Below are 17,931 nucleotides of genomic sequence, written 5' to 3' on the forward strand. Positions count from 1 at the left end.
AAGTGTCTCAAGATGCACACCAGTAATGTTTTTTTCTAAGGCATGTTAATAAAAATTACTTAAAGTTCTTAATTGAACAATGGCCTAATGGTTTATTCTAAACCCTGTCCGCGAAACCGGGCTGTTAAGCCTAAAATTTAAATTTGACTCTAGACTCTAAAGACACTGAGCAAATGAATTTACTAATTTTAGCATTAACCACTTAGCACATTTATTTGTTCTACAATTTGTCTTAAATTCTTCACCAGAAAATGAAAATTCTATCTTCAGAGGTTTTCAGTCTTTCACAAAAGGAGATACTTTGAGGAACGTATCAGTGTTTTGTCCACATGAATGTCAGTGATTGATTTGGTTAACAGCATTCTTCAAATAAATCTTCTTTTATGCTTTCACAGAAGAAATAAAGCTTAGAAAGTGTACGACACTTGAACTGGAGCAACACAGGATGCGTAAATAATGACAGAATTTTCATCTTTGGGTGAACCGTCACTTTAACTTATGTCATTTTGTCATTGAGATGAATGGCAAATGATAGCTTAATTCACCTAAATTCCCCAAATTGTTACCGCCTATGTACTCAGTTCAAAATCGGCATTGTTACTAGAATTTATGTGCCTGGGAAAAGGTTTAATGGGTGGGCCTCACCGTCTTCAGGCCCAGTGAGTAGGCTATACCAGCGTAGAGGACCACAATGGGCCCCACTCATCACAGGGCCCAGGACAATGTTCTGGTTGTTCCCCCTGACACCAGTTCTAAATATAAAATGACAGTAGTAGAGAGTAGCATCACTTTAGCCTACAAGCTGCTGCTTCACAAGGTAACCAAATTAGATTTCAGCCTGCAGATGGCAACCTTTACACACTCGAAAATGTTTTTGAGGCTCACGTGGGTCCCTTTAAAATATGTTTTTTAGTAGGATATCTGTCTGTTGATACTCTGCAATCATGAATTAAATTTGATATTGATTTTGAAGTTATTACACCTGAAACAATAACAGTAATTGCTGAGTAAATATTTGAACAAAATGAGTTCACAGAATCTTTTTCTCTGGGTACACAATAATCAGCATCAAACATGCAGTGTTGCTAACATTTTGTCCCTAGGGAAATCAAAACAATTTATTTTCCAAATGTCTGCCATTTGTAACCGTGCCAGACTTTGTTGACGGCAGGTGAGTGAAAATATAATTACCAAAGAAGTACCAATACATAACTGTAAACAAACATTTTTTGTTTATTGTCATTGTTCCTGATTTAAACACTTGGACCATAACAGGCATTGGCCATACCAATAAAGCACCAATAACTCATGACATTATTTGATAGCCACAACACATACAGTCTTACACAAAATGAAATAATTCATTAAATTGAAATATCAGAAAGACGGCAAAAGTACATTTACAAAACTGTGGCCTCAGAATGTGAAGCATGTTTTAGACCCCAGACTATTTACCTTGAATTAACACTAATGAATGAACTTCCTGAACATTGAAACATTGATGTTGAACTCTAGTTTAATTGAGGGCATACCAACTTACAACAACCCAGTTAACACCAAAAATCCTCAATTTCACATAATTCATATTTTTTTTCCAAATGATATAAAGATATATTTGGCATACTGCAAGAATGCTTTTTAATATGGGCTACATTTAATATGAGGCATTGCAATGTTACTAAATTTCCCAAAAATTAATATTGATTACAATTATATCTAACAATGTTGTCATTCATGTAAAAAAGAGATTTAAAGGGGTTTAAAATATCTTGTAAAAAGTGATGTACTGTTAAAACAGATATCTGCTGTGATTATAATTTGGATCTGGGGTAATTACAGCAGCCTATGTTAATAAAACATGATTACATGTATTCTATCATAGCATGAACAGTCATAAATAATTGCATCATATTTACAAACATATTGGCCTACTATGAGGTGTAATGCAGAATGTATGATTGTGGACAAAGACGACACTCCATGTACCAGTGTTCACAGTGGTTTGAGATGATTTGGCAAAAAGAAAATAAATTAAACAAAAGGCTCAAAATATATATTAAAAGCATAACATTGTAATATCAATATAGTAATTTCTTCTCAGTTATAAAGTAATATCTTAGAAACACAAATGTATACGGGGGATAAATAGCTAGTTAATATATTGAGACGTTCATCTTATTTTTCTTAAAACAAAATAAGGATGAGGGCCACAAAAATGTTCTTTTAACCATGTTGTTGTCTAAAGTGGAGTCTGTTGTGGTCCTCATTTTTCTGTTCTTCAACAAGCAAAATACTGGACTTCATAAGATTACATAATGAAAATATATGTATATATAGATATATAAATGTCGAGACAGAAATATAGAAAAATATTAATAGAAATAAAAAAGAAATACATACTAGACAACAAAAGTTAATTATAAGTATACGGGGTATACTTATTCATTGTTGTGTTATGGTCAGGGGGTCAGTTTTCCGACAATAGTCTAAACTTCAGGGTGAGCGGTCGCACTCACATGACTGTGCAGCACTTGCAAGGCTGCTTTTCTTTCGAATTGCCTTCTTCTTTCGATTCCTCCTTCTTGGTTTTGTCCTGAGCTTTGTCGGGACTGGAGGCGCTGCCGTTAGGTGGGGCTTGGTCCTCTTTAGCCCCTTCGTTTCCAGCTTTGCTCTCGCCGTCCTCAATGACCACAAATTCAGCTTTCACTGTCTCCTCTATGACCAGTGCCTTCTTGGTCTCAGCCTCATCCTCTACATTCTTGTAGCCCATGAACACCATGGTGACGGGATGCTCTGCGCTGGCATTCTCAATGGCTACATCAGGGTTGGTACACTGCAGTTTGGCCTCAATGCCCGTGATCTGTTTCTTGCTATTTTGATCTGAGTTAGGGCTGGGCTGCTGTATGCCATTCTCAACTGCTGGGCACAGAGAAAGAGACTCATTTAACTTGCACTACTGTTTAATGAGTTAATTATTTTAAATGAAGCTGCCATTCAGCATTTATTAATAAGACTATAATATGAACATTCATTGAACTCTGTTAGACCCGTTGGCTCTTTCACATGACAACAGTGAAATTACACAGTGGCCATTACTGCAAACAAACTGATAACAAGTCAGTCCTTTCTGTTACATTTATACAGAGATGATGGAGAACTCAAAATATTAAAATATACAACATATTTCCACACTTACCCTTCACTGGACCATCGGGTGCCTAGTAGAGAAGACATATGACAGAAAGTCATTATTAATAAACCTTCACTAAACTAACTTAAAAATCACATTGAGCAAATAGCTTACATTTTCTTCTTTATTCAAAGGCACTCCACTCTCAAGCTCATCAATCTCCTGTTCTAGTCTGTTAATGGAAAAGATAAGTGAACATAAGCAATGTATGCTAGAATTTTGTCTGGGACTAAGGAAGCTATCCTGGTCTTAACCTGAGGATGGTCTGCTCCAGTAGTTTGGTCTTGGCTTCATCCTCTTGTAGTTGTTTCTGTGCCTCATCCTCTCCACTGGATGGCGCTCCGTCCAACAGCCATCGCTCTCTCAATGCCTTTGACTGACAAAACAAACCAATGGCTTACAGATTTCTTTTTAGAGGAGTTCAACAGCATAAACATCTTGTAAATACTATACAGTAATATTATTAAATATTACAATTTAAAATAATGTTTTTGTATTTAAATAGTAATTTATTCACATGATTGCAAAGCAGAATTTTCAGATTCAGTGTCACATGATCCTTCAGGAATCTAATACGGTGCTGATTTTTGTAAAAACCGTGATTCCTTTTATTGATGAATCGAAAGTTCAAAAGAACAGCATTTACATTATAAATGTCTTTACTGTAACTTTTGACCAGTGTAATGCATTCTTGCTGAGTAAGTGTGTGTGTGTGTGTGTATATATATATATATATATATATATATATATATATATATATATATATATAGCCTATATATATATATATATATATATATATATATATATATATGGTCCCTATATCTTGGTCCCTAATTGCATGATATTGACTAAATGAATGCTTGAAAAATGAGTTAATGTCAGTCTGATTCATTGTGCTGACATAAATAAATCTGCACCATTAAGGTTAGTGTAGCACGTGACCATTAGCTGTCCATTAGTTTTTCACATTAGGACATTCTCCATGGCTGCTAATGCACACTATGCACATTTCTGGATAGTGAAACATTTTGACAGGCGCCTGCTCAAACAAGGCTTCCTGCCAGAGAAGGGACTGACGAGACCAGAACGAACCACTGCTGTCTGAAGAGAATTCTGACATCTGTGTCTGGCACAGGGATGGAAGCTATTTCGGGTACAAGCATAGGTGGCACTAGAGATGGCAAAGCACTGCAATTAGCAATGCAAGGCATTCTGGCACACTAGATATCTATAGAGTTCTGTCATATAATAAAAAACGGAAAAAAAAAAAACTAAGACAGTCCATAGACATTTTTTTTTCACTGAATATCCTGTTTCATTCAGTTGTCACATTATGAGACAAATGCAAACAGAGCACTAATTAATGGCATAAGCTTTTTTATGACAAACAAATGTATCATTACAAACTGCTGCTGCCACCACAGTGCTGTTTCTGTTCTAGTGCAGCAGACACAGAAGAGACTGTTCAACCTGCAGCAGATAAAAAAAAAAACATCTGCTGAACATCAAACAGTGAACCAAAGACACATACACATGATAAGACAAAACAGAAGAGAAACATCAAATAGCTCTTGATAACACCTGTTGTTTCATAAAGAGCTGAAAACTTGCACAGAAAAGAAGCTGTGATGTAGGTGATGACATTATTTGAGAATTAAATTAATAAATAAATAAAACTTCTAGAATTGCATACAGTTGCTTTCAGGTTTGATGTCTTTTTTTCCTTTTATTCTTACAGTTTCTATTGTCCAGACAGTGGTGTCTGAGCTCTGCATGGCTGACATCTGAAAGATTCATTCAGACAGGCCTCTAGAGAAGAAAATGAAAAGAAAGAACAAACTAAGAGTGGGATGAAAGGAGGAGAGGAAAGATGAGGTGAAAACCACAAAATAAAAAAAGCACGAAGGTCAATGGACAAACAAGAGACCTCATCTGCTAGACTAGAAAGAAAAGTATGGTAAAAAGATGAAGACAGCAGAGACGTTCAGTAATGGTAAACCACACAAGCAGCACAGCATCCATAGTTGCATTGTAAATCTGAGGATTTGGTCTGAGGATGTCTTCTCTTATAGCAAGTCCACTCTTAATAATTTTATAACCACTATGCTTAAGACACTTCTTCCCTAGTTGCTAAAAAAAGTGTGTGTGTTTGATTAGTTGTTTAAAGATGCATGAACTCAAATATATTACTGAATGGACAAAAAATCTCATCATAACAAAGAAAAAAAAATTGATTCGCAGAATGAGTCTTTCATGGAAAAAGCACAGTCAAATGAACTAAAAAAGACTGAGGCAATTACTGACATTTTTGTGTGGAGTCTGAAAATGACCAAATGGAAAAACATGAGATCTTACATTTTGCCTTCGTAAAATGTCTTACCTACTCCCTATTCTTATGAAACTGGGTCAGTATCAGGCATAATCCTTCACACAGAATTAGCAACAAGTTACTTCATTTTGTATAATATCTTGTAATTTAAAACAGTCCAAAATGACCCCTCCCTCTGCTTTGGCTTTGTGACCGCAAATTCTGGCATGGTGACAGATATGCTGACATCACCACATGTTCACACCCATCCACATGCACATGCAATACAATCCCTGCACAGAGGGAGGACAAAGGATCTGAGTCTCGCTTGGTAGGAAACTTAAGGCCTGCTCCATTGTTCCCATTGAGCAAAATCCCTTATGCACAAAAAACAATGGCAGGTATAAAACTAACAAAAAAAAAAATATCACGTTGTGACAGATAACAAAAGGAAAACAATCGCCTTGCCGGATACTTGGGAGATGAGGATAGGCACGTAGGCAAGTTATTTTTGACCACGGATCCCAGACTTGGGATCTTTAGGATTTGCATAAATTTAGCAGTTTTCATATTTTGGCTTGAATTAAGAAAATAACTGTGGTAATAATGTATGGAGGCATTCAGAGATCATAAAAGACTTTGGGGAAGTCGTGGCCTAATGGTTAGAGAGTCGGACTCGTAATCCAAAGGTTGCGGGTTCGAGTCTCGGGCCGGCAGGTATTATAGGTGGGGGGAGTGAATGTCCAGCGCTCTCTCCACCCTCAATACCACGACTGAGGTGCCCTTGAGCAAGGCACCGAACCCCCAACTGCTCCCCGGGTGCCGCAGCATAAATGGCTGCCCACTGCTCGGGGTGTGTGTTCACGGTGTGTGTGTGTTCACTGCTGTGTGTGTGTTCACTGCTGTGTGTGTGCACGTTGGATGGGTTAAATGCAGAGCACGAATTCTGAGTATGGGTCACCATACTTGGCAGTATGTCACTTAACTTCACTCACTAAAAATGACACCATATATACACTTCACTAATGAACTGTTTATATAACACCTGATTGTTTGACTGTTGTCAAATAATGAAATGACATAATGACTATGATTAAATATGCATGACCATGCTTGTGAAAAGTGAGATTCTGATCTGTTAAGAAAAGTCAGAACAGTTACATTTAGAAACGTTAAAGCTTCTGTGTTTATTATTATTATTATTTGTTAAATCATTTTCTTCTATTCAGGCCTAATTTGCAGAGACAACTAAAATTTGGGTTGTTTTCTCTTAAAAATGCAAACAGAAGGGGAGAGAGGGAAATCTTTGCTTTGGAAACCCATTTAAATAAAACGGTCATTATTTTTGTTTTTCCATTTAATGCCTCTAGTTGTAAAACTCCAAAAATGTTGTCTTACCGAGGTGTACCTTGTATGAAGAATGTGGTTAAATTTAAATAAAGTAAAAATGGTAATAAAAATTAAAAGGATTTTATGATTCCCATAAAATGTAAATGAGTTTTCTAAAAACAAAAATATGTGAGACGGCCTGACTTATCATAACAAGGCAGAAGTTAAATGGAAGTTCCCTTGTCCCCTCAAACAGGAAACTGCTGTTAAAACTTCCGCCTCTCCTTTCAGGGACTTCAAAATCCTGAAAAATCATTCTCACATTATGAATTTCAACACTAGGGCTTTTTAATATAAATTTGAAGTGTGGAACCAGACAGACAGTGAATTACATAAGGAAGACACACCACAGCGCTCTGACTCTTAACCTCTGGGTAAAAACCACGGCAAACACCTGCTCAGCTTTTTAAAATGTATCTGCAACCTAATAGCTGTTATGGTTTGGTACCTTGAGATGCTGGAGTTGTCTGCGGTCATCCTCAAGTTGTCTTCTTTTGTTCTCAATCTCAGCCTCCCTCTTTCTCTTCTCCTGAAAAACAGACAAAATTGAACAAAATTTAAAAATTTAACTCAGCTGAAGGATGCTGAACTTCAATTCACAAAATCAAATAACCTCTGAGCAAATCTCAGTTAACAAAAAGGATTTAGTTAAAGAAATGGTAAGAGTTCATTATTATTAGACACTATGCACAATCTGATTTTGACTGTTGAATGTCAAAAGATACCAAAGATACAAAAGGTAGTAATATTTATTTATATATATTTTTTTGTATTTAAATTTTTTATTTTATTTTAATTCGTTTTAGTAATTTTGTTGTGCTTGTCCTTTTTATTAAGTCTTAAGAGTTTTTTTTTTGTTTCATTTAATTTTAGTTTTAGTTATTTTAGTACATAAATGAAAATATTTACTCAGCAACTAGCTGAAATAAAATGTTTTTTATATTTTATTTTATTTTAGTTTACCTTTATTTTATTACAAGAAACAAAATTATTTTGTATTGTTTTAGTTTTAGTAAAGTACAATAACCCTGTTACAAACCAAATTAAAATGTATACATTCGACTACATATTTATTAAAAATGATTTTTTTTTTATATATTTAATAACAGGTGTGTCTTGTTCTGCTCATACAGAAGCATACAGGAGAGGATTGAATAAAATCTGTATGAACTAATAATTAAAGCGCCTTTTCTATTTCCACAGCAACACCTGTAACCATAGTGACAAGTGACTGAAGTAAATATCAAAGATGCTGAATTACATAACACTGAAAAGTTCTATCTAATTTGAAACATTGTTTAATAAACAAGTCCAGTCAAGGCAGTAGTTCATCTGTCAAATCTTAATTAACCAACAGTGGCTGTAAAATACATACAGTATATTTTTAACTGAATGTATTATGCAGCATTTGAGTGAGGCCACAAAACTGATTCTGATAAAAGACAGTGACAGGATCTAAAACCCTTCCAATGACATAAAGCCGTATTTGGCACTTGAACCAGACTGACAGCCATATTCTGCTCCTGTGTGAACATATTAGCCAAAGTTTCATTAAACGGAAACGCACAACTCGTAATAAAACTCTTGACCATGCACATCCTGGAAGTCTCCACTTCTCATAAGATGGATAAACGACAAGGCAACTTTAAAGGCAACATTAGTCTGGTTGTTCACAAAAACGATGCTAAGTCCCATCAATAATTAAACACACAGAAGTGCTTTAGTGCTGATGGCTGGACATACATTAGCCGGTATAGATGGTCATTGACATACTGTAGGAGCATGATGCCTCATGAGACTAACATCACTTGGGCCTTCTGTGCATCTGATCTGTATCCTGACATTTGTGCTCATGCTGATCCGGTGTGATTGTGTTGCATAATGAGGAATTTAGTTGGCAAAAGTTCTGAAAGTGCTAGGGCTTATTCATTTATTTTAAGATTACTTTTAGAATTTATTTGTCGATTATTTATTCCATTACTCGGTCACACTTTATTTTAAGGTCCAATTCTTGCTATTAACAAACCACTAACTACAGGTTTAGTCTCAATAAACTAGGAGTTGTTAAGTTTAGGTATTGGATAAGATTAGGAACAGGCTTGTGGAGTAACGGAATACATGTAACGGCGTTATGTAATCAGGATACAAAATTATAGTAACTGTAATCCGTTACAGTTACATCATAAAACAACGTATTCAGATTACAGTTACATTTTGTAAAAAGTGGGAATACTTTTAGTATATAATACTTTTAGGAATAATTACTTTTGTTTCATTTAAAATTAAATGAGTTTTTTGACAATAACAATATATTTAGCGCTGCTGCATCATACAGTAGTTCCTGGTTCTGTTGCCACTCACTGACTCACGTGAGCAAATAACACCTGTCCACAATTATTCTCCTCAAACGGGGGATGAGACACTGCTACAGTTAATTACGATGCTTCTTGCTGGGAAAAACGTTTCATGTCTGGAAATTTCACTGTTATTTTGTCTTCAAAAAGGATAAAGGAAATAACATAGGCCTTGTTGTACAGCATAGGCTATGCATGAAGACTATTGCTTTAGCAAAGGCTACTCAACCAACTTGAACATATGCAGGAAATTATCATGTTAGCTAAAATTTTGTGTTTGTTAGTGATTTAAAATTCCATGGTGTGCATGATGATAATAATAAAAATTAAACAGTAAAACTAACCTGTATATTCACTAGATGTCTGCATAGCAGATAATATCTAGATGGTGAATACGATTTTTAATAGTTTCAAATAGTTTTTTTCATATTAGAACTATTACTATTAGTTTTAATTTTAAAGTCATAGTTAAATAAAAGTAGGCTACTTAGATATTGCATTTTTGACTTTATTTACAAATGTAACTAAAAGGAATACAAAAGTAATCAGATTACATTACTTTCATATTGTGATACTTGGATTACGTTACTGAATACTTTTTTTGATGAAGTAATTTGTAACTGTAACGCAATACATTTTAAAAGTAACCCTCCCAACCCTGATTAAGAATGTAGAATATGGTCATGCAGAATATATGCTTTATAAGTACTAATAAACAGACAATATGTTAGTAATTGGCATGCTAATAAGCAACTAGTTAATCGTGAGAACTGGTCCCTATACTAAAGTGTTCCCAATTACTTTTATTTTCAGTACACACTATTGTTTAAATGTTTGGGGTTGGTGAGATATTTTTATGTTTTTGAAAGAAGTCTTTTATGCATTTATTTGATAAAATAAATGCTTTCCTGTAGCTCAAATAGTAGAGCATGGCGCTAGCAACGCCAAGGTCATGGGTTCGATTCCCAGGGAAAGCAAAAGCTGATAAAATGAAAAAAAAAAAAAACTGTAACTTGAATGCAATGTAAGTCGCTTTGGATAAAAGTGTCTGCTAAATGCATAAATGTAATAAAAAGGTAATATTGTGAAATATAATTACAAGTTAAAATAACGGTTTTCAATTTTAATATATTTTAAAACATAATTTATTCCTGTGATGGTAAAACCGAATTTAATTAATCTTTGATGAATAGGAGTTTCAAAAGAATAGCATTATCTGAAACCGAAATCAAAAATTGCTTTACTAAATAATGCATCATTACTGATTAAAAGCATTCATTTCTTTTTAAAAATTTGGATTCATTCATTATTTTTTATTATCAATTACTTTTGATTAGTTGTGGCAACCATAATATAAATAAATTAGAATTAGTGTAATTATTTACTTACAGCAATGGCCCGAAGTCTCTCTTGCTGTGACAAAGCTTCCGACATCCTGCGCAAAAAAAAAAAAAAATAATAATAATAATATAATAATAGTAATAATATTCACTTTTCATTTACCTTAAATCATAGCATTCGGTATAGCATTTTGGTTTCATAATGCATGGCCAGATCCCTGCCTGATCTTTAGACACACACATAATTTCCTCTTAAAGACCTTGTACATTCCTATACCTGCAAATTTGAACTAACATCTTGTACACTTCCACAATGCATTATAGATGGATCCTGTTTTATGTCTCCACATGCTTCGCTCCTATAAAATATGAGCCCAGCCTGTCAAGAGTGTTTCTTCTCTCCTTTGAGGGAAAACAGGTTGATGAAAATCGATAAAAGAAGTGAGCAGCTCTTTCCCCTCTTCTCAGAAATCAAACTCCAGATATGCACCGATAATCGCAAATCACAGCAGCGGAAAACACCAGTCCAACAGCAATGAAGGGAGAAGTTATGAATGGCATGCAAAATTCAAGACTGTTAACAGTCCTTTGCATTCCAACCTAAATTGATTCCAGAGCTCCAACATAAAGCCCAATCCAAGGGAAGACCAACGTTTGCTGGCTCCAATAGTTCTGTATGAGTTTGATATGGGAATGAATACTGTAAAAGAGAAACCAAAAATCCTCTTTGCTGTCAAGACAGGGTTAATATTAATACAAGCAGTCCAAGTATTTGTGATTACATGCTTGTTGGCTACATTGATAAGCATCCTGTGAGAAGGAGGCAAAACATACAATGCATGGATTGAGGAAACTTAAAAAAAAAATATCAAAGGAAAACATTGATATTTTCATGGATAAAAAAGAGGTCAACCATGGAATAGGAACATGGGTAGTGGAAAGCCATGTTGAACCTGGTACAATGACGTCTTTTGTCAAAGCCTGTTTTGCTGCAGGCTTCTGTGCTGGTCCACAGAAAAAGAGCTTCTCTCCTGAAAATGGCTGCAGGGGAGAGTCATCCAGCTGATTGGTGATCTCAATGGCCCATCCGAGCACAGTCAGTCACATGTTCACTCCCTCACAGGGAGTGTTTGTCGATATGTTATCTCTCTCTGATTTCAGACCTAAAGAATCACTCACAATGGAACTGATCATGCGAGATGAAATCTAAGCAATAGCTTAAGTGATTTGCTTCTGTACATTCAGACCAAAGTATTAACTGTTGACCGATGGAATAACTGTTGAACTCAAACTCACCCCAGACCCTCTCCTTGGAGTAAAAACACTCAATGTTGCATTAACACCTGCATTTTAAACCACTAGTGTAGACAGTCACAAATGCAGCACTTGAGATCACGCCGAGGATGATTCATGAAGCAAGCCCACTCATGAAACGTGGAGCAACATGGACAGTAACAAAAGCGATAAGAAAATGATTCAGGGATAACAGTTGACAAAACATGCATAACCGTTTGCTCAAGGTCTAACAGGGTTACCACGCTGGTTGACCAGTGAAATTCAATTATTTTTTCACAGTTCTTCTGGATTTAGTCTGTCTCAGTTTGTTTTGTTTCTTCATGTCATTCCAGACAGACTAGATGATAGTGAGATAGATCTCTGTGTGGATTATTACAATTAATGACAAAATTAATGTTTGGAAATGTAAACTGATATTTCTTACTGACACACTACAGCAAAATATAGAAATAATTGACTTAAAAACTATTTTTAGCTGGTGAAACACTAGTGTTTAATAATTTTGGTCTAATATTAATATTAATAATAATTCTCTTCCTTTCAATAGCATGCATGCAATCTTACCAGTTGTTGGGTTTATTCAATTAATCTGCAATAAATGTCACTAGTTCTAAAACTCTATGCAAATTATTACAGCACTGCATCAGTGGTTTAGGAATGGAGGAATGAGGAGAAACTCTTTGAAAAGTTTCAACACCATGCAGTCATTTCCTTTCGCCACATCTCATTGACAGCATTGGAAAAGCACTTGGGAGTCCAGGAAAAACACAACACTGGCCAGCTTTATCCAATCTGTGAAGTCTCCAGTATGGGTGCACTTATCTTACAGATTGTTTTCCCTCTCTAGTCCACTGCTGGGCAACACACTGAAGCCATGCTGTGACCTTTTCACTGGTTCACTCTGGCCAACAAAAGTGTTTAAAATGCCAAAAGTGACAAAGAGCAGCCAATAGATAATCATGGCTAGATTTCTATAGAGAAAATCAAATGTGTGAAAAAAACATGCCACAACATCAACCAAAGGCTTCTTTTTGTGTATTTGGAATAAACTTGGGGGTGACAAAAATGCCTGGTCCTATTTATATGCATTGGTTTCCAATTACAAATTACAATGACAGTTACAACAAAGCAGGCCCATCTTCATAGTGATGTAAACCTCTCCTTAGAGTCCTCTCCTGGTAGATTTTAATGGCTTGTAGGATATATAACTCAATTTTAAGGCCCGCTACATTAAGCAAATCATGTCACCCGAAGGGATTCTTGTTACTGCAAACTGCAGATGTTCAATCAGTTAATTTGTAACTGTACAGCACTTTAAGAAAACAATCCAGACTAATCTTAGAAGCTTTCGGGTGGTGGGTAAGAAATAAATTAGGGGACTTTTGACACTTACAAAATATGCATGTTCAAGAAATCAAAACTTACCCTCTAAAAGCTAAAAAGGGCCACCCAAAGTAACTCAGGAACATGAACAGAATTACATACTAAGTGCTATTTGATTGCAAGGAATGTGGGAGGGAGACTTGAGAAACTTCAACATTGGGATTTTGAGAAGGTCCAGCTTGACTGGTAAAGGACTCAGGACTGTACCAATAGTTTCATGCATTCCCTTTTTTTCTGAGACATGGCCTCAACCAACCATGGGGAGAAGAAAAGGAACGGAGGATACTAACCTCCAAAAATGGTTAGACCATGAGTGCATACATATACATTTCAAACATATAGAATGTTGGTCACCTTTTTATAGCTGGTAACACTTCAGTCTCTTGCTGGAACCTTCTTTTCAGAGATAGAATTTTAGAGATGAACGTCTTACAATTCATAAAATTAAAGTGGATTTTCCACCGTAAGCAAATGCAGTCCATAACCACTTTCCAAAATATTTTAATTTACATTAGCTGTGCTGAAAAGTCTCCTCTAAATTGGCCATTTGTGAAAAAATAAACGAGTCATTAAATGTGCACTCATATTTTGTAGCAGTCATTAAGATTTTTTCATAAGGACTGGAGTGAGCAGGAAGGGCTTGAGTAAATGAGGAGAGTCTTTTATGGGCTATTATCTCCTACAGAGTTCTGATAGAGCACGGAAGAGATATAGGTGAAAGGTTAAAACATCAGTGACAGTCCAGAGCTGTTCAATTTTAACCGTGTCGGAGTCCTTGCTGCTGGATGGCAACACCCATGAAGGGACAGACCTCATGTGACCACATAACTTGCGTAATACCTTAAGCAACGGTGTAAAATATATGAATGCACTCATGCCACAGAGTATATATTGATGGGGAATTCTTACATCTATTACTAATTTGAAAAAATCTAAATGAATTAGAGATTTTCCGTAACATTATAAATGCTTCTCAGCAAGGAATGTGGGCTGCAGGGGATTCTGGCAGATAAGAGTTGCTGTGTTGGAAAAATGGCATAGATATTCTTTGGGTCTTTATTGGAAGCTTGTTGATTGAAACATTTTCAACTAATAATTTTGGTTAATATTTGTAAGCACTTTTTAGTAGCTATTAGCATATTCGTGCAAAAATACAGCAGCTTTACAGTTTCACACTTTCAGTTATTAAAGATTACATGCAATACAGCCTGTAGTATTCCAAATATATAGTGACAGCTATGATGCAAAACACCCGTTTATCATATCACTACACAGCATAGATTATGGTTGTTACATAGCAGCAGCATTGTGTTATGTCAGTGATGACAGCATGGCACTTAAAACAATGTTAATGAATGAATGTAACATTGTTTAATGAACATCTGTGAATGCAAGAAGCTACAAAACTTTTCTTCAATATTGTGACATACATCCAAGTATAATGGATTAGGGCTGGATTTAGGTTGAATTGGTTGTTGGATTTTTAGATTGCATTCAAAATTGGAGGCAGATGAAAGTGAGCTTGCAGGGGTGGAGTTTAAGCGGCCAAAATGAAGTCCTGCATAGGACACCAGAAATAAGTCTGTTATTTGCACTGGAAGGTCAAAAATGAGGTCGAAAAATTAAATAAAATAATCTGTAACAATTAAATAGAAAACAAAGAGGGTGGATTTTCATTTGATTTAATTTCATTTTCATTTAATTTCATATACAAATATTGATTATATTTTTATATGTAGTAAGTGTGCGTTTCAAGGGGTCCTTTATCATTACCTCTCATACCTTACTGCTTAAACAAAATGTCTTTTTAAGTATTATTAACCACAGGCCTTGTTTTAATTATAAATTTAACAATTATAAACACCCATAAGAAATACCTAAGAGGTTCTAATTCTAAAGCTAAATTAAAATAAGAAATCCTTCCACAGAGCTTCCGTGGTTCTTCTTTATGAACTATCTGCATACCATATAGGCTAAAACATTTACACAATTCGTAAAATAATGCACTATAACTTCTAGAGCACCAACCCTAATTCCAGAAGCGCCTCATTGATTTTTTTTCTTTAGGAACCTGCTTTGGTGGGTCCAATGACCTAGTGCCTCACATGTTCATGGGAGCGTAAACTGCTTTAGCATTGGATATGAACCAGGGTTGACATCAACGTCACGCGCCTCTTGTTATTTCCACATAAAACGATACATTTCACAGCTATTACAAATAAACTATTTTACGTAATATGTATAATACAAAACGCTTCCCGGTTCCCATCTTGCCCTTGGCGAAAATAAACCATTTCCATCTGTGGAATGAACGCACCATGGACGCGGTGGGTGTGGAGAAGATTTGACAGAAAAACCCGCATCTTCTGCCTGTCAGACGCGAAGCGTATATTTGATTCCACGCGCGGGGAAATGATGTCAGATTCGAACTGTTAAATGGCCAAAATCCAAATGAATACGAAAACATTTGACATCATATGCTGCTAAATCCAGGTCTACACGGCCATATTGGATCATCCCACCCAGTTTCATCAGTATATTGCTAGATGTGGTTCTCCCACACCCGAGCACGTAACACGGGGATGCGCTGCAAAGCGCACCAGCTTGTTATTGGGCCACAGAAGATACTTCAATTTATGTAAACATATGATGAAATACATAAACTTTGCATAGCTTACTAACCCATCTGTACTCGCTGCTAAAAGGTAAATGTAACTTATCTGTTGTTGCAATGTATTCAAGACATTCAGACGATAAAAGCGCCATTGCAATGCAAGCCTTCAGCATAACAACAATACAGAAATGTCAGGGAACGAAAGACAATTAAACCCGCAGGAATATAACAATTGTTCTGAAATGAATACTTACTCAGTGGTCAGACCGTTCTCTTTTGATAGCGAATGTTTCTCTCGCGTCCGCTCAGAAAAAAACAAACCCCCGCTCGGAGGCGTACACGATACAGGCGATCAATATGACTGGGCTACAACTATCTTCTGATGGGCATTAATTCGGTTATTCTGAATGGGTTGCAAATACGGCTCTTGGCGGGGACGTGTGCTCTCTGTTTTCCGGGGAGCGGCGCTCAACCCGACGGTCAGTGTGTTCTGGTGTCCCTCTGCAGCAGCAGATCTCTCACATGGCTTCAGGATGGAGCGCGCGACTGTTGACTTCACAGCAGCAGAGCCTTTGTTCCCCGCGCGACTGTTATTCCGCGAGCGTGTTAAGGGCAATGTCTGGCATCTCCTCCGAGAGAGTGAGAGTGAGAGGAGATGCTTGGAGACGCCTCCCTCCGGACACTTGAGGGGCTGTATAAACGATGTAAACACAAACACAAAGCATACGACATGATTCATTGGAGTTTTACAACTAGCTATATTGTAGCATTACGTGATTTTGTTACGGATTTTTTTTTTTTAATTTCTTGTTATTGTTTGTGTTTACGTTAGCATATTTAGCTGTTCATTAACCAATTATCATTAACTCTTATACCTAAAAAATCATTACACATTTTATTTTATGTTAATATTGTTCAAATTGGAAATCAATGCTCTCTGTTCAGTATTTCCTAGTATTATACAAAAATAAAGAATAAAGTGGTAAATAATGCACACCCGGCTATATTTTTGTTGTTGCAATATTATGTAGCATATTTTTGTTTGTAACTCTTTAGGCTACAAAAAGGTTTACAATATTTTTTTAACATTAACTACATTGCTTAATATGAATACATTAAAATACTTCTAAAGCATTTCTTAATCTTAATTTCAACATTTAGCCTATTAATATATTATTAAAAATTATAATGTAAATCAAAAGTTGTATCTGTTAATAGCCTATTATTTAGACCTGAGCTAACTTTAAAACTAAAAATGAAGAGTTGTATTTTTTATTATTAGTTTACTGTAACAAAGATTAATGGACACTGTAACAAATGTATTGCTCATTGCTAGCTAACTAATGTTAACTAATTGGATTTATAAAATGGTACCTTTTTTGTCTTTTTTCTTTACATTTGAACATTTAGACCAAGTTTTCTGAAGTGGAATAAAAGATAGAGTTTGCATACCCTGTAGTGGTGACTGAGCAAAGTATTATAGGAAGATTCTGGGTCATTCACAGTTTAAAGTGATCATATCATGAGGAATCAATGACACCCCAGATACTGTTAGTCCTGAACACCAGAAGAGATAATGAACAAAATAAAAGTTTAACAAACCTTGCAGTGTTTCTGGCTGCGAGTAGTTCCTATGCTATCTAGGGATCCTTCTGAAGAATCCAACGAAGGAACTCATTACAAATCATTTCAGACCAACATTAACTGTTTCAGCACAAACTATTTGAAATCTAAAAACAATCCTGCAATATGCAAGTAAAGTTCATTCAACAGCACATGTGAAAAGAGGTTTATGTCAGCTTGTCTGATGAATTTGTTCTCTTTAGCCCCTGCTGGTACGTGTTGGAACTACACGGTGGCAAAAAGCATTTTTCTCCACTGACAGATATTCAAAAGCTTGTGTTCTAAATAAGTATATTTCAATGTGCTAACTAAGCAACTGCCACAGAGATTAATTGAAACACTAAGGGATAGATTTCTCTATAGGTATTATAGATATCCTTGAGCAGATCTGAACCCAAACTGACTGCATGCACAGAGCATTTCTGCAGGGTTCT

The 17,931-nt window shown here is 35.7% G+C and overlaps 1 protein-coding gene across 3 annotated transcripts; it reads right to left on the reverse strand.

Annotated features, from left to right (window-relative positions):
* Nucleotides 1-1,209: 1,209 nt before the first annotated feature.
* LOC306846261 (paralemmin-1-like) lies at nucleotides 1,210-16,501 on the reverse strand. 3 transcript variants are annotated; one of them, XM_079379506.1, is made up of 8 exons: nucleotides 16,129-16,463; nucleotides 10,631-10,676; nucleotides 7,336-7,416; nucleotides 4,927-4,999; nucleotides 3,445-3,566; nucleotides 3,305-3,362; nucleotides 3,197-3,218; nucleotides 1,211-2,916 (listed from the first exon to the last, which is right to left on the reverse strand). In XM_079379506.1, exons 4-8 carry the CDS (start codon nucleotides 4,972-4,974, stop codon nucleotides 2,513-2,515), a joined length of 654 nt encoding a protein of 217 aa, XP_079235632.1. In that variant the 5' UTR covers nucleotides 4,975-4,999; nucleotides 7,336-7,416; nucleotides 10,631-10,676; nucleotides 16,129-16,463; the 3' UTR covers nucleotides 1,211-2,512. The 3 variants fall into 3 exon arrangements, with proteins under 3 accessions (XP_079235631.1, XP_079235632.1, XP_079235633.1); XM_079379505.1 differs by lacking the exon at nucleotides 4,927-4,999 and having other exon boundaries at nucleotides 1,210-2,916; nucleotides 16,129-16,501; XM_079379507.1 differs by lacking the exon at nucleotides 10,631-10,676.
* Between the last annotated feature and the right edge of the window lie 1,430 nt (nucleotides 16,502-17,931).

This window comes from Barbus barbus (assembly GCF_936440315.1).
Source record: "Barbus barbus genome assembly, chromosome: 26".
Classification (NCBI taxonomy): domain Eukaryota; kingdom Metazoa; phylum Chordata; class Actinopteri; order Cypriniformes; family Cyprinidae; genus Barbus; species Barbus barbus.

Bases quoted from the DNA above. Each gene is read 5' to 3' on its own strand.
- LOC306846261 (XM_079379505.1), bottom strand. From the start codon at position 10,675: ATGTCGGAAGCTTTGTCACAGCAAGAGAGACTTCGGGCCATTGCT. The intron at 3,567-7,335 runs GTACCAAACCAT...TTGTTTTGTCAG, and splicing joins GACAACTCCAGCATCTCAAG to TCAAAGGCATTGAGAGAGCG. The intron at 3,363-3,444 runs GTTAAGACCAGG...TTCCATTAACAG, and splicing joins CTGGAGCAGACCATCCTCAG to ACTAGAACAGGAGATTGATG.